The sequence below is a fragment of the Geotrypetes seraphini genome, chromosome 5 (assembly GCF_902459505.1).
Source record: "Geotrypetes seraphini chromosome 5, aGeoSer1.1, whole genome shotgun sequence".
Lineage (NCBI taxonomy): Eukaryota > Metazoa > Chordata > Amphibia > Gymnophiona > Dermophiidae > Geotrypetes > Geotrypetes seraphini.
Window position 1 is genome coordinate 163,776,126 of NC_047088.1, and position 23,097 is coordinate 163,799,222.

The window sequence follows — 23,097 nt, forward strand, 5'->3', positions numbered from 1 at the left end:
CTCGCTTGCCAAGCAAGAATACTACAACCATTAAACTAACTCTCTTAGTGCCAACCCTCACCATCGCTTTGCCACACTCAACTCTCTACTCAATGTACCCCCACCTCCTATCCCCCCCCCTTACTTTCCCCCAGATGATAGCAGAGTTCTTCTATGACAAGATTCACTTTGAATTCTCAACCAAGTTACTTCATGCCTCCCCCCACTTCTTGCTGTCCACTCTGCCAACCTCCCTTCAACAACCCCTGCCACATTTTCCTCCTTTTCTGAAGTTACGGAGAGGAAACTGCTCACCTTCTCTTCTCCTCCAAAACCATCACCTGGTCCTCTGATCCGATTCCCAACTACCTAATCGGAGCTATCACTCCCACTGTCATCCCTCCCATCTGTTACATCCTCAACCTATCACTCTCCACTGCAACAGTTGCTGATGTCTTTAAACATGCCGTAGTTACACTTCTCCTTAAAAAAACTCACTAGATTCCACATCTCCCTCCAACTATCGCCTCATCTTCCTCCTCCCCTTCCTATCTAAGCTACTCGAATGTGCTGTTCACCACCATTGCTGTAGGCAGATTTATGGTGTGATATACTAATTAGTGCAGGTAAACATCTATTACATAAACACCTTGTGGCTAGGTTCACACCACTGCTGCAGGGTTATGCCTTATGCCTCCTTATACGAGAAAACAGAGACCCAAAATATCTGAAATAGTTTTATTATAAAGATTAAAAAATATATTCACATATAGCCAGCAGTAAATAACAAACTAATAATTATTCATAATATCTCTGAATACATATATATATAAATGTCAGCACACAATTAGTACACAGTAATCACTAATTTAGTAAATATATGACTAATTCTTACACACAAAGTATACTTCCTTACAATACTGATTTCTGATAAATTAGCAGCAATTTATTAGAGCTTATCACCAAAGGGGACCTAATGTTCCCGTCCATACAAAACAAGATACTATCTAACCCAGCGACTGTAAAAGATAATTCGGTCTCACCACTGGATAGAGCCTCAGTGAATCCTGGGGATGGAATTTCTTTTTCTCAGACTTCTAGCAGGTTGTAGATCTTCGTCCGGTCAGAGAACGTCATTTATCACTGGTGTGACTGTAATAGATATTGCCAGAGTTCCTTTTTGATGTCCAAAAGACAGTTCTGAGAGCGTGTCACAAGAGGGAACCTTTTATCAGTTCTTATTGTAAAACAGTGCAAAGTAGGAGAAACACAAGTTTAGATCCGAATTCACCCAAATCCCAAAACTGTCTAACCCTGAGAAAGCACCTCAATCCTTAGATCGTGTCAGATGACCATCCTGGACCAATCAAAGCAGGACAGCAAGAATGAATATTCTTCTTCTTGTGCACAGGCCTTGGTAGGTGCCACAGATGATAACAGCATAAAGCATAGTTCATAACTCTCCATATTCACATAGGAGATGGATACGCTGGGATGGGCACATGTCCTTGACTGCACAATTCTTGTAAACACATCCAGAATGCTTCAGGGCAGCAAAGATAGTTCATGACTTAACATGAGTCTGAGACCTACCATTAGGTGAAGCAGGAATCACCCCTACATTGCCTGGACGTCCTTTCTTCTCATGATATTCATGTTCTTGACCCACTTCAATCAGGCTTTCACCCTCTCCATTCTATGGAAACTGACTTTCCTAAAGTCTCTAACAACCTGTTCTTTGTCAAATCCAATGGCCTCTACTCTATCCTCATCCTTCTCGATCTGTCTGCTGCCTTTGATACTGTCGATGACCACCTATTCTTCAACACACTGTCCTCGCTGGGATGCCAGGGTTCTGTTCTCTCATGGTTTTCTTCCTATCTCTCCCATCGTACTTCCAGTATATGTTATGGTGGATCCTCTGCTGCCATCCCACTGTCTATTGGTGTACCTCAAGGCTCTGTCTTGGGCCCTCTCCTCTTCTCCATATTTACCCGCTCTCTCGGTACACTGATCTCCTCCCATGGTTTTCAATATCACCTCTATGCTGATGACTTCCAGATCTACCTCTCCACATCAGATATCTCAACAGGAACTCAGGCCAGAATCTCAGCCTGCCTATCTGACTTTGCTGCTTGGATGTCTCACATCATCTAAAACTGAATATGGCTAAAACCGAACTCCTTATCTTTCCAACTAAACTCACCTCCCGTCTTTCTCTGTTTCTGTGGATAGCACTCTCCTCCTCCCTATCTCATCAGCTCACAACCCTGTGGTGATCTTTGACTTCTCTCTCTTTCTCCACTTAGATCCAACAAAATGCTAAAACCTGTCACTTCCTCCTCTATAATATTACCAAAATCTGATCTCTCCTCTCTGAGTATATTATCAAAACCCTTATCCATGCTTTCATCACCTCACGCTTAGACATATGCAATGTACTTTGATTAGGTCTCCCACTCATCCATCTCTCACTCCTTCAATCTGTTCAAAATGCTGCTGCATGACTCATATTCTGTAAGAGCCATCACACTCACATTACCCCTCTCCTCAAGTCACTTCATTGGCTCCCCATCCATTTCCGAATACAGTTCAAACTCCTGTTACTGACTTACAAGTACATTTATTCTGCAACCCCTCAATATCTCTCCTTGTCCCTCTTATCTGCACCCTTCTCCTCCACCGCCATCTCTAGACTACATCTCTTCTTTTTTGCCACTCCAAATGCCTGGAACAAGTTGCAAGAGTCAATACGTCATGCTTTGTCTCTAGCAGTCTTCAAATACAAACTATAAGTCCACTTTTTTGAAGCTGCTTTCAACTTTTAATTCCCACTCACTGTCAGATAACTATACCAATTGTATAATTCCTTCTACCAGAAATTTCCCAATCCTGAGATGTCCTGTCTGTCCAAATTAGATTGTAAGCTCTTCTGAGCAGGGACCATTGAAAAGGTTCTGGTCCCAATATAGCCTTGCCCAACCTCTGCCATCTTAGGACGGATGCATCCGGAGACACCCCTTAGAAAGAAACCACACACATTCCCATGCTCTCAGTTGTATATCTAAAGGGTGTCTGTTTATTATGAGTGCTGCATACATATTTATAGCATTTTATATGGGTCAGTTTTTTTAGCATATGACTGTAGGAAAGACCATATTTGGTAAAAGGATACATAAAAGCAGCTAGAAAGAAGTAGCAAACATAAGGGGGGGGGGTTAATGGGAAGTTTCCATAATACTGTCTTTTGTCTAAGGTCTAGCAATGTTTCTTATCTCTCTAAAGCACAGGATGTGGGGATCAGTACATGAGGAGGAATGACCTTGGCAAAACTAGTCAGCTACAGAATAGAATGAGGACACAGAGCTCAGAACACAAAGAGAAAGGACCTTGTGGCCTCTTGGCAAATGCAAACTGTTTCAGCAGTCTTCATATATGTTACACAAGCAGGAATGGAATAGACTTACAAAAAGTATATGCCCCTTCAACCATCTATTGAATATTAATTATAAAGTGTTGCATATGCGTTCCAGCGCTATAGAAATGATAAATACTAATAGTAGTAGGATGCTGAGGCTGTAGCTCTAACCACACTCTCTTCATAATAGTATACTTATGCACCAAAATACCAATTAAAGGTGCCTTTGAAGTGCACAAGTGGTGCATAGCTTGAGCTTACAGAATTGCTCCAATAAGGGTTTGCTGTTTCAGCATTATATTTTAAATGGCCTTCTCTAATTCATTTTTAGCTCTTTCAGCTAGGGCTGAAAGAGCAATAGTTCAGTTCTCTTTGTAAACCACATTCCATGAAGTTCACCAATCTGGTCCAAACTCAGGGGGAAGGTACATGTGGTGCTGGAACTTACCCTATTGAAAATGACCTTTGTTTAAAAAGGGTAGGTCACTTTAAATAGGGTCAAAGATGAAAATGGCTAGAAAATTTGTACAAAAGCATGGCTTTCACTTTCTTGTAACTGATCATTTGCCTCATGAGCAGTACTGATTTTCTTGGCTATATGGTTGGTTTTTTTTTAGGTGACTGCTTCTGTTTTGCATGTTTTGCAAGATTGAACATGCTTGCTTTTGACATCCTAAAGAGTCCTTGAGTTTTGGAAACACCCAGCACAGGACAGCTTGTTGACACCCAGGCTGTAATTTGTCATGTCACCTAACAAGTCACTTAGAAACAAGAATTTTTAAGGCTGCTCATGTATCTAAAAAGGTAGGATAGTATTGTCAGCCTCACAACTAGTTTTAGTTAGTGTGTTATCCTGATTACTTTCCACAATTTCAGTTTTTGCTACATTTTCTCTGCTTTTTAAGATATTATTTCCACTTTATACAGTTACCAGCTGTCTATGATTTCTCTGTTTATGTTCTGTAATCGTGGAATGGACTTCCTGAGTCACTTATTCAGAACTAACTTAAAATATCACTTTTTAAAGGATGCTCTTCCATCTTTAACTTTGACTCTATGTTAATCTTGCTGATTCCAACCTGTTAAGTGTCCTATAACCTCTTTCTAATCTGTGTTGATTAGATTGTATGTACCACAGAGAAAGGGGTTTATTTTAGTATATATAAATACTGTACTTGAATGGTATTAATCTACAAACAAATCTTTTCCAGATATGGAGAAGCGGGAAAACAAGAGGACATAATATGGGGTTTTGTGGTGGTAGACTTAGGAGTAATGCCAAGAAATACTTTTCCACGGAGAGGGTGGTGGATGCCTGGAATGCCCTCCCTTCAGAGTTGGTAGAGGCAAAAACAGGAGATCCCTAAATAGAAGGAGAATAGTACTGACACAAAACTCAAAACATCATCAGATCCATAAACTATAATTTAATTTATGATACGTAGGAGTGATGCTTAAATGCAGCCCCAGCAGTGGAGAAGTGAAGCTGGTGCTGAGCAGACTTCTATGGTCTGTATCCTGTATATGGTAAGACATATTTGAAACAAGTATGCATATTTTATACACAACAAACAAGGAAGGCCCAAAATTTCCACAGGAGCAAAAGGATAACCCAAACAAACGAAACTGTGGAAATCCAATATTCTTGACGCATCTTTTATTCAGTAAATCCTTTAATATACAATGTCCACATTTGTCGCTGAAAGATCCAACACGGGCTGTATTTCGGCAAAATACGCCTTCCTCAGGGATCCGAGATAATGATATGCAACCTTAAACAAATGTTGCGTAACATAAATAGCTTGACAAACCAAAATGAAAGCTACCAAAGTGGCACAAAATCTGAGCTATATTGCTTCACCAGCGCAGAATTCTACTGTTCAACGGCTCCCCCTTCTGCTTCTATTCCTTTCTCTCCTCTCTTCTACCTTCCAAAGTATTTAGATCAATGCTGTCTTGTTAAAATGTTTATTTTATTTTTATTTTTCCTCTAACTCTACTTTTCACTTCTCTGTTACCCTCCAGGTACTTTAGTTAGATTGTGAGCCTTCGGGACAGTAAGGGAATTTTTCAAGTACCTTTCTTATTTCTAATCTTAATGTATATTTTCTGTAAACCGCTTAGAACCTAATGGATGTAGCGGTATATAAGAAATAAATTACATTACAATGCCTCTTATTCACGAATTATAAGGATTTTATACAACATCATTGTATTCTACATGTTTCTTTATTAGTGATACATAGAACAACGTGGACCCCTGAAGAAGGAGTGTTTCTCTGAAACATGGACTGTGTTGGGTCCGATCTCCATGTATATGAGAGCCATCCTTTAGAAAATAACACTTTATTGACTTTTAATAAAAGTTCCTATATCTTGTATATTCCGCTCTGCAGTTTCTTTTTGTTTTGGGGGAAGACTGAAAGAACCATGCATGTCTTTATCTGCCGTCATTTACTATGCTTAGTTTATTTCTAGTCCGCCTTTATCCAAAGCAGATTACAAAAGCCATCATACACAATAAAAACAATTAAAATACATACCAGGCAATATTAAAAGGTAACAAAGTCAATGTTACTATAGGGCTCATTTGAAAAAAAGATAGATGTCCAAAAGACTGCATAAAATGGCACTTGGATGACTTACTAAGCAAAAACTCTAAGTGGGCATTTTTGAAACTGACTTTTTAGATGTCTTTCTGGTTTTGTCTTCAGTACATCTTAATCTTAAGGGGGCGTGTTACAGGTGTGTTTGGGGTGGGATTAGCACTTGGATGTTTTACAGTGATAACCACATTTTATAAAAAAAACTTAGGGCACTATTTGGAAGTTTTGGGCTAGACCTGTTTTTAAAATGAATAAGGGCCAAAACGGTATCCAAACTGAGATGACCACTGGAGTGATGAAAATATGGCCCCCACACATTCCCCCAGTGGTCACTGACCCACTCCTAACCCCCAAATATCTGCATGAATACAGTAGTACATGTCTGTCGCTAAGACAGCTACAGATGCTATGACCATAGGAATATAAGAATAGCCTTACTGGGTCAGACCAATAGTCCATCCATAGATGCCAGAATGGGGTGTGTGTGGCCTCCCCCACAAATTGCCACATATTTTTATTCCTGGTCATCCAGAGGTGCAGTGGGCAGGAGGGAGCTTTCCGTGCCCCTGCCCGCTGCTAACCCAGTCGGTCACGGCTGGTTTCTTCTGCTGCTGAATGGCAATAAACGGGAGCGCACTTTAGTGCTCCTGCTCAATGCTCAGTGGCTTGACTGGCTCCTGCTCGTGATTCGTGAGAATTTGCAGAAGCCAGTCAAAGAAGCCACTGAGCGCCGAGCAGGAGCACCAAAGCACACTCCCGCTCATTGCCGCTCAGCGGCAGAAGAAACCAGAGGGCTGAGCTCAATAGACCTTAGCCGGCTTTTCTTATGTTCTCAGAGAAAATCTCTTCTGGAAAGGAGGCGAAGTATAGGAGGGAAAGAGTCTGTGTTGGAGCAGAGTGACAATGCTAGGCTGTATCAGAAATCTGTGCATGAAACTCTTGTTTGCATTGTTACCGTTGTTCTCTGGATACTATACTTTGCCTTTTTCCACTCTTCAGGCCAGAGGAGGAAAGGGCAGGGTACAGAGTGAGGGAGGCGGAGTGCAGAGTCTGACAGGAGGGGGAGGGAGGGATGGAAAGGGGTTGGATGCAGTGTCTTACAGGGGAGGAGGGAAGGGGACTGGGTGCAGTGTCACCAGCAACCTCAGGGCAATAGGTCCTAGGGCACCAGTGACAACAGAAAACTCTTGTGAGCTGCCTCGGGCTGCAAAAGGAAAAAATAGGCAGCCAAAAGGAAACACCACAGCACCAGGTAGGTGTATCTCATAAGCCAAGGTCTGAGTTTATTCATAAAAAAAACAAAACAAAACATTTAAGCCAGCCTGTTTACATAGAGTTAAACAGTTCCACATTGGAAGAAGAAAAAAATCAATACTGTCAGAATGTTCCAAAATAAAAGTAAGTTTCAAGTTTATTATCTTTTAATATACCGACCATCAACAGGTATCTGGCCAGTTCACAGTAAAATTATAAAAAGAGAAAAGAGTCATAAATATAAAAAGATGGGTGAACATCAAAAATATAACTTGACTGACATGAAAGTGAGGATAAGAGGGAAAGGAGGGGGAAAGTTACATGTTTTGGAGAAGAAAGGGAGAAAGTGGGAATGGGGAAAAACATATTGGGTGGGGTCGCTTTTTTAAAGCGGTTGGTTAAATAAATTGGAACCAGCAGAGTGAAGGAGAGAAAAAAGAAAGAGAGGGAAATAGAGAGGAAAAAATTAGGAGAAGAAAGAAAGAAAAAGAAGGTAGCTCTAAGCACAGGCAAAAGCGTCACGAAATAAGAAAGTCTTCAAGTTAGTATGGTATTTTTACTAGTGCACACCGTGCCCACAAAAAAAAAGAGAAAAGTATATATATTTTTTCAGTCCTTGTGTTATTGCTGTTCAATAAAGTTCATTGAAACTCTTTTATCCTGAGTCTCTCAATAAAAATAAATTCAAAATTTACAGTTCTCGCTTCTCAAAGCCGCCACAGCTTATCTCTAAAGCAACTCTGAATTTATCCAAAACAGTTTCTTGGGCTGATATCAGTTCACTCAGCCTGCACTAGTACTATGGCACTAGGCCCCAGCATATGACGCGCTGGTCAGGGAGTGTGCTCTGTGTGGTCACAATATGCAAAATGTATGCCCTCAAAAACACACCACAGAAAAACACAGAGCAGTCCCTTCTTCCTGGGACTACTAACTGCCCTTCCCCCACCCAGAGAGAAAAAGAAAAAAACATTTTTAAAAACCCAGTTCTTTCAAAGTTCAACCAGGTGCCACCAAGCACCACACCTTTCTCAGGGTTACTTAGCAAAACATACAGCAAGCTTATCCAAAAAAATATCCAGTTCAAGTTTGGCAATTTAGTTCACTTGCCTTTAGTGCAGCAGACTTTCATTGGCAGGGCTCGATTAGGCAGTTCAGGATACGGCTCTAACTCCATGGCTTGAAAATCCTGGGGCACTGGATTTGGTTGCTCTGATCCAGCCTCTACCTGCTCCATACATTCTGGCTGCTCTCTGCCATCCAGAACTCTCAGCCCTGAGCATTCCTGTCTTCCTTGCTGCTCCTTTTTTTCCCTCTGCCTCCCTAGCTGTTCTGCTCTCTGAAGTAAAAAGCCTGCAGCCACGTCCCAAACCCCCAGCTGCAAAGGCTTTCCTGTTGGTTCTAGTTTCAGCCTGCATGTGACTGCTGGGAACCAACCTAGAGCTGTAGGTGTGCTGTGGAATAGGCAAATCTTCTCTCCTGCTCCCTCTAGAGGACAAAGAAGGAAAGTCCTCAAAATGGTCAGTTTAAGATTTCTAGCTGTTTCTAGTGCCCTGTCAGGCATAGGCTGAATACCACAGCAGTGCCTGACAGGAAAGGGAGGGGGGCTAGATGAAGCACCTGATAGGGGAGGGAGGGGGACTAGGTGCAGCGCATGACAGAGGGAGGGGGGCTAGGTGCAGTGCTTGACAGAGGGGGGAGGGAAGGGGGATGGTTCAGAGCCTAAAAGGGAGAAGCTGAGTGCAGGGGGTAGGGAGTTTGGAAGGTAGGAAGGACAGATGTTCAGGGGGTTGGGAAGACAGATACTGCACATACAGGGAGAGGGTTGGAAAGGACAAATACATGGGGGGTGTAGGAAAGGAGGAAAAGAGAGATGCGGCATAGGTGAAGAAGGGGGAGAAAGAAATGCTGCCATGGGGGAGGGAAAAGGAACGGAGAATTGTTGGACATAGGTGCATGGCATGAGAGGGAAAAAGAGATGATGTATATGGGGAAAGGAAGAAAGATGGAGACTTGTTGGATATGATAGTGGTGGAGAGGAGGGAGGGAAAAATGTTACACTGAGAGGGAGGAGAGATGACCCAAAGGGAGAGATGTTAGACCACTGGAATGGGAAGGAGAGAGAGATGCCAGATCACAGAATGGAAGGGAAGAAGGGGAGAGAAAGATGCCAGACTGCAGAAAGGAGAGGAGAGAGATGTTAGACCTCGGAAAGAGGGAGGGAAGGAGAGAGAGATGCCAGACCATGGAAGAGGAGAGAGATTCCAGGCTATGGGAAGGAGAGGAGAAAGATGGAAGACCATATAAAGGGGAAGGGGGAAGACAGAGATGTCTGAGTATGGGAGAGGGATGAGATGGTGCATAGGGATGGAGGAAAAGGGGAGACAGAGGGAGGATATGGTGCATAGCAATGGGTGCGACAGGGAAGAAATAAGAAGAAATGCTTCTTATGGATAGGTGGGAGTAGGGGCAGTAGCGTACCAAGGGGAGGGCGGGGGGTGGTCCGCCCCGGGTGCACGGCCCAAGGGGGTGCACAGCTGGCCACTCACTGGAAAATAGGCTGCCATTGCTGTCACCAGAAACAAGCCGGCGCCGATTCTCCCTCCCTGCTTCTTTTCCCGCGGGCCGACCAACTCTAGCCGTCCGACGTCAATTCTGACGTCGGAGAGGACGTTCTGGACCAGCCAATCACTGCCTGGCTGACCCGGAACGTCCTCTCCAATGTTAGAATTGACGTCGGGCAGCCAGAGTTGGTCAGCCCGCGGGAAAAGAAGCAGAGAGGGAGAACTCGGCGCCGGCTTGTTTCTGGTGACGACAATGGCAGCCTTTCCCTGGCGGTGGTGGCAGCAGTATGATTCCCAATGGCGGTGGCATGGGGGAGGGCAGGGAGGGAGAAAGAAAGAAATGGCGGGAGACAGGGAGCCAGAAAGAAAGAAATGGAGCAGGGTGAAAGAAAGAAAAAAAATGGGGCATGGGGAGAGAGAGAGAAAGACAGACATAGAGAAAGAAAGGGGGCATGGAGAAAGAAAGAAGGGGGCAGGGTGAAAGAAAGAAAGAAATGGGGCACGGAGAGAGAGAGAAAGACAGACATAGAGAAAGAAAGGGGGCATGGAGAGAGAAAGAAAGAAAGAAGGGGACAGGATGAAACAGAAAAAGTTGGGGGAGGGAATGAGGTCTGGAGGAGAGGAAGCATAAAGGAGGCTGAAAGAAGGGAAGAAATATTGGATGCACAGTCAGAAGAATAAAGTGCAACCAGAGACTGATGAAATTACCAAAGGTAGGAAAAATGATTTTATTTTCAATTTAGTGATCAAAATGTGTCCGTTTTGAGAATTTATTTATGCTGTCTATATTTTGCACTATGGGCCCCTTTTACTAAACCGCAATAGCAGTTTTTAGCGCAGGGGAGCCTATGAGCATCGAGAGCAGCGTGGGGCATTCAGCGCAGCTCCCTGCGCTAAAAAAACGCTATCGCAGTTTAGTAAAAAGGGAGGGGGTATATTTGTCTATTTTTATATAGTTGTTACTGAGGTGACATTGCATAAAGTCATCTGCCTTGACCTCTTTGAAGACCCGCGGAATATAAATGATAATTAACATTTTCTCTGCGTTCAGTGTGCTTTGTGTTTTTAAGGTAAGAGGGAGGGAGGGAGGGGAGCTGCTGAAAGACATCTGGTAATCCTTGCAGGCTTGACTGTGCAGGGAATTATTTTTGTAAAATCATGTTTTGTTATGTGACTGGCATTATGTATACTTAATTTCTATGAATGAATAGAATGAAAATGATATAAAATTACTTGCTTGTTTTTATGTGCATGCGCTGAAGGAAAGTGGAGAGAGAGTGAGCTGAGGACGCTGAAGGGAAATGAGGAAGAGAGAGTGGGGAGAAGATGCTGATTTATAAATTGACAATTGTACAAAATATTGTTTCTTTTTATACTTTAATATAATCAGTTCAATATAAAATAATTCAAGGCTCGTGTGGATGGAATCAGGTGGTTTGTGGGGATGAGGACCGAGCTTACGGGGATTAGTCCAATAAAATGGTATTTTCTTATTTCTCATTATTTGTTTTATTTTTATTTGTTAATTTGTAAAGTGGTGATTGCTATGTATCATTTTTTTCAAATTTACATTTACTGTCTATATTTTGCACAGTTAGAGGACATGTATTACTGTTTTTGTGGTGTTGCATTGTATGCAGAGTCTGGTTTCTTGGCAGTTCAGTTTAACTTTTGTCTACATATTTCTATTTTTAGTTTGTGATTATTCCATATTGGGCGAAGGTGTATCTGTCTGTGTGTATGAAAGGGACATGGCTTTCTGATAGCATCGACTGTACAGGATCAATTGACTGTGCAGGATCTGGTTTGTTTAGTTTTACAATGTATGTGTTGGTGTTCTAGTGCTCACTGCAGTGTTTAAGATGCTGCCTTTTCCTAGGTACACTCTTGTGCGATTGTTACTAAAAATCATATTTTTCATATAGATGGGGGGTGTCAAAAAATGATGGGCCCCAGGTGTCACATATGCTAGGTACGCCACTGAGTAGGGGAGAAGAAAGAGGGAGGAGATGGAACACATGGATAGATAGGAAGGGAAGGCATGGAAAAGTAGATTTTGAAAAGAAATCAGAAAAATGGAAGAAAGTTGAATGTTAAAAGTTATTGCTAAAAACAGATGTATTGGTGTCTAACCTATGAAGGGTGACCAAAATGATATTATAAAAATACTCAGAGATTTGAAACTCTGAAGGGAAGGCTGTGAAACCTCCCTTGGGACAATAGTTTACCTTCCAGTCATTATTGTTTTATAAAAAAGACTTTGGTCACAACCTCCAAAGATCTGGGTAAAAAATGATTCCAAAATTTTTCAAAGTATGTCCAAACAATTTACTAAGTTTAAAGACAGAGTTTCTCTGGCTACATCATATGTCTCAGATTCAGCTCACATGATTAAACTATTGGCGGACATGAATGATATACCACCTCATGCCTCATTAGTCACATTAGACATAGCGGCGTTATACACTAATGAGCCTCAGGAAGCTGCAGTTCAAGTTATAGCGGACGAACTGCGTGCATTAGAGTTGTCAGAACACCGGATATCTTTTTTGACTCAAATTGCCCGCATAGTATTGAGTATGAATTACTTTCAATTTGACACAGTGTTTTATAAACAAATCAAAGGGACTGCTATGGGAGCTAAAATGGCCCCATCTATTGCATGTCTATATGTCTCTAGGCTTGAACAACAGTTTCTATACCCTTCACGTTATTGGACACATATGCGCATATGGAAAAGATATATAGATGATGTCTTTGCAGTGTGGGTCGGATCTTCTTCCCTACTTGATGAGTTTTTTGCTTGGCTGAATACTTGTGATTTTAATTTACAATTTACCATGCACACTGACCCCAGCCATGTTCCTTTTTTAGACATCAATATCACTCTTGATCAGGGGCATTTCACTACCAGTATCTATTGGAAACCAACCGATAGGAATAATCTTTTACAGTACACCAGTTTCCATCCTCAACATCTTAGGAATAATATCCCCACTGGTCAGTTTTTGCACCTGCGTAGGCTATATTCCACCACTCATAAATATGTACAACAAGCCACACATAGAAACATAGAATATGACGGCAGAAAAGGGCCTACGACCCAACAAGTCTGCCCACTCAAATAACCCTCCCCTCTAAGTTCCTCTTTGAAGTGAGCCCACGTGTTGATCCCATTTGATCTTAAAATCAGTCACGTTACTGGCCTCAACTACCTGAAGTGGAAGATTATTCCAATGGTCGACCACTCTTTCGGTGAAGAAGTACTTCCTAGTGTCACCATGGAATCTCCCGCCTCTGATTTTCAGCGGATGCCCCCTTGTCGCTGTAGGGCCTGTAAGGAAGAAGATATCTTCTTCCACCTCAATGCGGCCAGTAACGTATTTGAACGTCTCTATCATGTCACCCCTCTCTCTGCGTTCCTCGAGAGAGTAAAGGTGCAACTTACCTAGTCGTTCTTCATAAGGGACATCCTTGAGCCCTGAGACCATCTTGGTGGCCAATCGTTGAACCGATTCCATTCTTAGCACATCCTTCTGATAGTGTGGCCTCCAAAACTGTACACAGTACTCCAGATGTGGTCTCACCATGGACCTGTACAGCGGCATCACCACCTCGGGCCTTCGGCTGACAAAGCTTCTCCGGATGCAACCTAGCATTTGTCTAGCTTTAGATGAGGCTTTCTCCACCTGATTGGCTGCCTTCATATCATCACTAATGATTACTCCCAGGTCTCGTTCTGCCACAGTTCTGGTCAAGGTCTCACCATTCAGAGTGTAGGTTCTGCATGGGTTTCTTCCACCAAGGTGCATTATCTTACACTTTTTGGCATTGAAATTCAGCTGCCAAAGAGTAGACCAGTGTTCCAGAACAAGTATGTCCTGTGTCATAGCGTCAGGCATGGTATCTCCGCTCACTATGTTGCACAATTTAGCATCATCGGCAAATAATGCAATTTTTCCCCGAAGTCCCTGAGGCAGATCTTGTATGAAGATATTAAATAGGATTGGGCCCAGGACCGAGCCCTGCGGTACTCCACTGTGCACTTCTGACTTTTCAGAGAGGGTACCATTTACCACCACCCTCTGATGTCTACCACTGAGCCAGTCTTTAACCCATGCAGTTAATATTCCTCCTAGCCCCAATGAACTCATCTTGTTCAAAAGTCTACAGTGTGGGACGCTGTCAAAAGCCTTGCTGAAGTCCAGATACAACACATCCAGGGACTCTCTTTTATCCAGTTCTTTTGTTACCCCGTCGAAGAAGCTGATCAAGTTGGATTGGCAAGATCTCCCCTTAGTAAATCCATGCTGGTGTGGATCCCTCAGTCTCTCGTCATCCATAACCGTGTCTAATTTGTGTTTAATCAATGTTTCCATAAGCTTGCACACTATTGACGTGAGACTTACCGGTCTGTAATTTGCAGTATCTAACCTGCATCCCTTTTTGTGGAGCGGAATGACGTTAGCTGTTTTCCAGTCTAGTGGAACTTTACCCGTGCCCAGGGAAAGATTGAAGAGCGCGGCTAATGGTTCTGCCAGGACATCTCTCAATTCTCTAAGCACTCTGGGGTGCAAATTATCTGGTCCCATGGCTTTATACACTTTGAGCCTTGACAATTCTTGGTAGATGCTGCTGGTGGAAAATTCAAAATTCCTGAACGGGTCTTCTGAGCTCTCTCTTGTTTGCAGCTGTGGGCCGGATCCTGGTGCCTCACAGGTAAATACTGAGCAGAAGTATTTGTTCAGTAGGTCGGCTTTATCGGGGTCCGATTCTGCAAAGTTGCCATCAGGTTTCCTTAGGCGCACTATCCCGTCTGTATTCCTCTTTCTATCACTAACATACCTGAAGAAGGATTTATCCCCTTTTTTAATATTCCTAGCTAAATCTTCTTCCATCCTGAGTTTGGCGTATCTGACTGCCGTTTTGACAGTTCTAGATTTTTCTAGATAAGCTTCTTTATCTTCTGGTCGATGTGATAGTTTGTGGGATACAAATGCTCTTTTCTTCTGTTTTATGAGTTCTGAAATCTCTGCAGAAAACCATTGGGGTTTGTTATTTCTCCGCCGTTTACTCACAGACCTTATAAAAAGGTTGGTTGCTTTCTGTAGGGTAGATTTCAAAGCTGACCACATGACCTCCACATCATCTGTTGTGTCTTGGGTTTACAGCGCCTCATAAACAAAATTTCCCATGCTCTCGAAGTCAGTGCCCTTAAAGTTAAGGACCTTCGTTGACGTGTTCGACCTCGTGGATCCCTTCCTGAGGTGAAACCACACCATTTTGTGGTCGCTGGAGGCCAACGCCTCGCCTACCGAAACCTCTGTGACGCTATCTCCATTGGTGAGTATCAGGTCGAGAATCGCCTGATCCCTGGTGGGCTCCAGAACCATCTGTTTGAGTCTTGCCCCCCGTATAGATGTCAGCAGCTTTCTGCTGCTGCTGGTTGTGGCTGAAACCTTGTTCCAGTTTACATCTGGCATGTTGAAATCTCCTAACAGTACAGTGTCTCCTCGCAGAGTGAAGGTTTCAATGTCTTCAATTAGTTCTTTGTCTATGTCGTCCTGTTGTCTAGGAGGCCTGTATACAATGCCCAGATATAGGCATTTGCCACTTCCCCTGGCAAGGTTCACCCAGAGGGACTCCCCTGTATACCTGACACTTGTGATTCTGGTAACTTTGATTTCTTCCTTGATATATAGTGCCACTCCTCCTCCGTTCTTACCTTCTCAGTCTCTGCGGAGTAAGCTATAACCTGGTATAGCCATATCCCATCCATGGGAATCTGTGAACCAAGTTTCAGATATTGCCACCACATCTAGGTTAGCACTCCTCATTTCCGTCTCCAATTCCAATATTTTGTTGCCTAAACTGCGGGCATTGATGTACATAGCCTTCCATACTTCGTGTATGCCCGGTCTGTGTGAAGATTTTCCCGCTACCCTCTTTCCCGCTTGACTCAATATTCCCTTTATTTCCCTGTTTGAGTCAGTTCGTCCCTTCTGAGTAGATGTGTCCCCTGCGGTAGTGACTGCGGAGTAAGTACTTACCTCAGACTCAGTAATGGAGTATTTACTTACCATACCAGGATGGTTACTTACCTTACCAGGATGAGAAAGGGTTCCCTCCCCCAACTCACCTAGTTTAAAGCCCTTTGGAGTAGGTGAGCCAATCGTCTACCGAAGACATTCTTCCCTCTTCTGGTTAGGTGGAGCCCATCCGATCCCTGTAGTGCCTCTCCGTGGTCCAGGAAGCCGAAGTTCATCTCCCTGCACCATCCATGTAGCCATTCGTTGGTCTTCTGGATGTGATCTTCCCTTACCTCTCACTGGAAGTATGGAGGAGAAGACCACCTGTGCTCCCATTTGCTTCAGCTTCTCATCCAGGGCTCTAAAGTCTTCGGGTATCTTTTCCGGGGTGTTCCTGGCGGTGTCGTTCGTCCCAACGTGGATGAGAAGCATAGGATAGTAGTCTTGAGGCTTGATTAGTCTCCCTAGGCTTGTGGTTACATCCCTGATTCTGGCTCCTGGCAGACAACAAACCTCTCTTGATAGTAGATCCGGTCTGCATATTGGTCCCTCTGTGCCCCGCAGCATGGAGTCCCCAATGACTACCACTCTGCGCTTCTTCTGAGGGAGCTGGTCCGTTGCCACTGGAGCCTGAGTCATCTTCTGGAAATCCTCTTGAAAATCGTCCTGAAAGTCAGTGGCTGGTTCTTTCTGTAGAAGCTGGAACCTGTTCTTTAGGGTGATCTGTGGGGTTGATGTGAGGCTTCTCTGATTGCTTGAAGTAGGGGTAGGTCTTTTGTATTTGCTTGTAGAGGTGACCAGTTGCCAGGAGTTGACGTCTCCAACCTCTTCTTGTACCCCAGCTGTTACTTCCAACGTTGCGAATCTTGTCGGTTTGGGTGTCTCAAAGGTGGTCATGTTTTCTTGCGCATGCTCAGAGACTTGGGACATCTCCTGGATGACGCCATCGATGTATGCCTCATCTTCCCTGATGCTTCTGAGACGCTTCACCTCCTCCCTTAGGCTCATCAATTCTTGCATGATGTCTCCGTCAGTCTGTTGCTGGTCGACCGTCTCTGTCTGTACATATGCAAGCTCGTTTTGTAGAGAAGGGATATCCTTCCACTGTGATCCGTAAAGCCTATAAAAGGGCCCTTTATGCCAACAGGGCACTGCTGTTAAACCCGTCTAGGTCCCAAGACCCACAATCTATGGTAAGTGTTCTCTCTTACTCCAGATTAAACGTATTATTAAACAACATTAGAATGTTATGAGATATCACACTGAGTTTATGGAGGCCCTAGATTTGCCTTTTCTAAACTGCAGAATCTTAAACAAGTTCTGTTACATTCACAATTTTTGAGTTCACCTCATAGACAGGTGCCTGGTGTTCATAGTCCCTGTGGTCATTGTAAGATGTGCAATTACAGTGTTAGGCTAACAGACATGACTTTTAGGGTTCAATTCAGATCTCATTGTTCAGACACCAATTGTAGCACAGAACAGGTGGTATACATCATACAGTGTCCCTGCCACTTTCACTACATAGGTTGTACGACTCGGAGCATTAGAATTAGAATGGGAGAACATCTTAGCAGAATGAGATCAGGGGTTAAGGAAGCCCCTTTAGTATCCCATTGGACTGATTTACAGCATGAATTGTCAGACTTACAATTTTCTATTTTGGATGTAGTCACAGTTACAAGAGGGGGTGATGTAGCCAAAATTTTGTGGAGGAAAGAACAAAAGTGGATTTACAATCTCAACACTTTGCACCCCCACGATCTCAATAATGAGATCGAATGGTTGGCGTTTCTTTAGGGCTTACATTCACCTATCTGTCATCATTCTCTCTTGCTTCACTATCCTCACTTAATCTCTGAGAAGTAGTATAACGGAGTGACATCACATTATTTTTTATTTAGTGGTTACGTTCTCCATAGTCATGACTTCATCATGTTCTTGACGTCATGACGTGGTTTACAGTTCAGTGCATATAACACGCCATGGTAATCGCTTCTAGCCTGGCGGTTTGAAGATTCAGAAGGCACTCTTTCTGACGTTTCATTAGCTGTATGTAAATTTCAATTGAGTTTTTTCCAGTATGCAGTGCATCCCGTTCTTTATTATGCCGGAAACAGTGTTTAGCTTTTCATGGCTGGGTGGGTATATCACAGTAGTTTACTCACACTAGTCATGTATATTTTGTGTGCATTAGAACTATTGGCTGCATGTCACGAAAGCAAGCATTTCCAGCATGACTTTCATCCAGGAACCTGTTTAAAGTACAAATAATCGGGTCCCCTGAAGCAGGGATCGAAATGGGGCCACGTTGGGACCCCCTCAATCCTGCTTACAAGCTAAGTGAACTTTCATAACAACTGCTAAATGTGCAGTGACATTAGCAAGACTTTAAACATAGTAAATTGTTTGGACATACTTTGAAAAATTTTGGAATCATTTTTTACACAGACAGGTTGTGACCAAAGTCTTTTTTATAAAACAACAATGACTGGAAGGTAAACTCTTGTCCCAAGGGAGGTTTCACAGCCTTCCCTTCAGAGTTTCAAATCTCTGAGTATTTTTATAAGATATCATTTTGGTCACCCTTCATAGGTTAGACACCAATGTAGGCCAATTCCGTGGTATTATTACAACTCTTTCTGGCCTTGAGTATATTTACTCCATATCCCTGAGTGTACTTCAATAAAGACGGATGTATGGCAGAAAGTGACAGAGAGAAAAACAGCACATGGATAAGGTGGCCCTGGATACACAGTTATGAGCACAGACAGAAGGAAGTGCAGCCAGAGACTGGAAAAGATGGTTTGAAAACCAAAATCACCAGGCAACAAAGGTAGGGGAAATGATTTTATTTTCAATCTAGTGATTGAATTGTGTCAGTTTTTAGAAATGACATCTGCTGTCTATATTTTGCACTGATCAGGAAGAAATGCATTTGTTTCTATTTCTCTGGGGGGTTGTACTGCATGCACAGTCTTGCATCTTAGAGTTTGGTTTATATATATTAGTACTTTTAGTTTGTGGTCCTGTATTTGCATAGGGGTTATCTGTGTTCTGCATGTGTGACCAAGGCCAGGCGTACTGGTAGGAATGAATGTTGAGAAACATACAATGGGCTAGATTCACTAAGCAAAATGATCGATTTGCGACCCCTTTGCAACCTGATTTCCCTCCAGCCTGATTTACTTATTTCTCTGCCAACCATCCTCCGATCTGCGCATGCAAATGAGGGGAACGGCATGCAAAATAGGCAGGGATGCAATTCACTAACCAAAACCCTGCAACACCGACTAGGCTGGCCGATCACAAACAAGTGACTGCTGAGGACCAATCGCTCAAGCCCTTTATGACTGCCCTGCCTTCTGTCGCCCTGCTCTTTGCCCTGTCAGCCCATATCGCCTGCTGCCCCGAATGCTTCCTGTAGCCCCGACTCTCCCGCTGCCCTGATCTCCTGCCTGCCCCAAAAGTCTCCTGCAGCCCCGATTCTCCCGCTGCCCTGATCTCCTGCCTGTCCCAAATGCCTCCTGCATCCCCGACTCTTCCACTGCCCTGATCTGCCTGGCCTGAACGCCTCATGCGGCCCCGACTCTTCCGCTGCCCTAATCTGCCTGGCCCGAACGCCTCATGCAGCCCTGACTCTCCCCCTGCCCCGACTCTCCCGCTGCCCTGAACGATTGTCTGCCCCGATCGCCTGCCTGCCCCGACTCTACCACCCTTCCTCGCAGTACAAACCCGTGGTTTTAACCTGTGGGCTTAAGTGGGTTAAAACCACAGGCTCCAAAATAAGTTAAAAAAAGAAAAAAAAATCTGTCGTGCCCGGAGGTCAAGCGTATGTGCAGACCATCTACAGGTGATCTGCGCATGTGCTGGGATCGCTATAGAGCGATCCGGGCAGACAGTTGGGGGCGTGATTCCGATCGCCTTAATTTTCATGAGGGGGATTCGTGAATCAGCCCCCCAGACACGGATTGGATCCAATCCGTGTCCTTAGTGAATCTAGGCCATAGTGCTTTGCGTAGTTTAATTTTATGGTTAACCATTATGTATTATTAATAAGATTATATTGTGTGTATATATGAAAAATGAATGGAAAAAATGGTATTACAATTGGTACTATTATGGAGCGGGGTCTGGGGCGGAGCTTGCGGGCCCCTACATACAATAAAACATTCCGCTGCTTATGGGTCCATCAAGCCCAGTAGCCCATTCTCACGGTGGCCAATCCAGGTCACTTGTACCTGGCCAAAACTAAAAGAGTAGCAACATTCCATGCTACCAATCCAGGGCAAGCAGTGGCTTCCTCTATGTCTTTCTCAATAACTGACAATGAACTTTTCCTCCAGGAAATTGTCCAAACCTTTCTTAAAACCAGCTACACTATCCACTCTTACTGCAACCTCTGGCAATGCGTTCCTGAGCTTAACTATTCTCCGAGTGAAAAAATATTTCCTTCTATTGGTTTTAAAAGTATTTCTCTGTAACTTAATCGAGTGTTCCCTAGTCATTGTAATTTTTGACGGAGTGAAAAATCGATCCACTTGTACCTGAGGAATGTGCATCGACATGGCAGATGAGGTTCAACGTGGATAAGTGTAAAGTGATGCATGTCGGTAACAAAAATCTCAAGCACGAGTACAGGATGTCCGGGACGGTACTTGGAGAGACCTCCCAGGAAAGGGACTTGGGAGTTCTGATCGACAAGTCGATGAAGCCGTCTACGCAATGTGCGGTGGCGGCGGCGAAAACGGTGAACAGAATGTTAGGAATGCTAAAGAAGGGGATCATGAACATATCGGAGAAGGTTATCATGCCGCTATACCGGGCCATGGTGCGCCCTCACCTGGAGTAATGCGTACAACACTGGTTGCCATACATGAAGAAGGACACAGTACTACTCAAAAGGGTCCAGAAAAGAGAGACTAAGATGGTTAAAGGGTTGGAGGAGCTGCCGTACAGTGAAAGATTAGAGAAACTGTGCCTTTTCTCCCTCGAATAGAGGAGATTGAGAGGAGACATGATCGAAACATTCAAGGTACTGAAGTGAATAGACTTAGTAGATAAAGACAGGTTGTTCACCCTCTCCAAGGTAGGGAGAACAAGAGGGCACTCTTCAAAGTTGAAAGAGGATATATTCCGTACAAACGTAAGGAAGTTCTTCTTCACCCAGAGAGTGGTGGAAAACTGGAATGCTCTCCCAGAGGCTGTCATAGGGGAAAACACCCTCCAGCGATTCAAGACAAAGTTAGACAAGTTCCTACTGAACAAGGACGTATGCTGATAGGGCTAGTCTCAGTTAGAGCACTGGTCTTTGACCAAAAGGGCCGCCGCGTGAGCGGACTGCTAGGCATGATGGACCACTGGTCTAACCCAGCAGCGGCACTCCTTATGTTCTTATGTTACCTGTTCTACTCCACTCAGGATTTTGTAGACTTCAATCATATCTCCCCTCAGCCGTCCCTTTTTCAAGCTGAAGAGCCCTAATCTTTCTAGTCTTTCCTCATATGAGAGGAGTTCCATCTCCTTTATCATTTTGGTCACTCTTCTTTGAATCTTTTCTAGTGCTGCTATATCTTTCTTGAGATTAAGGAGACCAGAACTGAATGCAATACTCTAGGTGAGGTTGCACCATGGAGCGATACAGAGGCATGATAACATTCTTAGGCTTGTAGAGCTGCAAGCAGGTCTCCGGAGTAGCCTGGTGGACTGTGGAGAAGGGGACCCAGGTCTATATGACATTCTAACTAGTAGACTTGTGGCGGAAAGTGTGAGCCCACCAAAACCCACCGTACTGCCATAGGTGACACTTGCAGACATATGGACTATTGGAATGGTAGATCATTGGGTATAATAGGTTTTGGAAGAATTTTGGAGGCATGGGGGTATGTATGGTGGGTTATGGTGAGAAGTGTACCTGGCAATATTAATATGAAGTTCACAGCAGTGACCACTAGAGTGCCCCACTGCCCTGTGTCCATTAAAAATGCTGACCCCTCCTACACGCAAATGGTTTGTTTTGGCTGTTTTTAATTTGGACTTTTTTTTTTGATAACGGCAAAAAAAAAAAAAAAAGAAATGTAGCAGGGCCATTTAAAAAAAAAAGAAAAAAGATAGATGTCTTGTAAGTTTGAAAATGGACATTTCCTCCACCCGATTTTTGGATGTTTTTTTTTCTTCAAAATGTCCAAAGTCAGTCGGACTTAGATGTCTAATCAATAATACCCCTCCACGGATCTGGACAGCTAAACAGTACAAATGAGGCTACAGTCTTACCTTGTATCTGTGGCACTCAGTATTTTTCTTTTATGGAAATGAAAGTACATTTTCCTTAACAACAAGCAATAAACCTTATGAGACATAACTAAAAGCTGAAGCACAGCACAGGATAACCCATCTCAGTGGTAACTTACTACACATTTATTGCCACATGACATTATGAGTGTGAGAAGTGAAAGGGCAGGGCAACCTAATAACCTTTCTTAGACTAAAACTCATCAGGTAAAGCTTTAAGAAGGCGTGTTCCAATAACAATACAAGCTGCACTTTACAAGAGAGAAGAAAGAGATAGAGGCATGATTTTTTAATCTTTTGCATTGTGTAAGATTCATTTTCAAAGAATGCCATCCTTACTGCTTTTAGCAGGTACAATATGTTTCTAGAAACTGGCCATTTCTGTCTATGCACAGATGATCCAAGGAAACCCCTGTGGCTTTTTACCTTTCTGTAGGCTAATATCAAAAACTGGATTTGGAAACTCAAGACTTCTACAGAATATGCAAAGGAAATAACTGAACCACCCTTTTTAGTGGAATCCACAGAAAAAGAATTTGTAAAGGACATTTGGGTTTCCTGAAGAACTAAAAGGAAGAGTCTTCTTATTTTAGGGTAATTGTTATTTTTTGAAAGCTTGAGACATGTCTTCATTTACCTGGCAGCTCCGAGTTTTATTGTGGAAAAACTGGCTGAGTGTCCTGAGACAACCGGTAAGTAAAAGGTATAGTTTTAGCAGAGGAGAAAAGTTAATTAAAGGCTGCCATTAGTGGGTACCAGAAACAGGAGGTGGTGTCAAGAAAGGACACCCAAAACCTCTCTCTAATAAGACTATACTTTAAAGAATAAATAAGGTCACAGTATCTTTGATTTTTTTCTAGTTAACCTTTACGAGGGGCCACTGAAAAGTTCTCAGCCCAACCAGAATGATGTAGAGCCATGAACTTTGCGAGTTTTTCCACATTTTTTTTGACACT

General features: G+C 43.3%; 1 protein-coding gene across 5 annotated transcripts in view; it reads left to right on the forward strand.

Moving 5' to 3' along the window:
- The window catches only part of ABCA12 (ATP binding cassette subfamily A member 12), a 604,574-nt gene that overhangs the window by 17,890 nt on the left and 563,587 nt on the right, over positions 1-23,097 (forward strand). Inside the window, exon 1 of one of the 5 annotated variants that reach the window (XM_033946151.1) lies at positions 22,574-22,833. The exons of the other annotated variants lie outside the window; for them this stretch is intronic. Within the exon in view, the coding sequence (XP_033802042.1) occupies positions 22,765-22,833 (69 nt within the window). The 5' untranslated portion in view covers positions 22,574-22,764. Of the gene's footprint in view, positions 1-22,573; positions 22,834-23,097 lie in introns of those variants that run through there. 5 annotated transcript variants of the gene reach the window in all.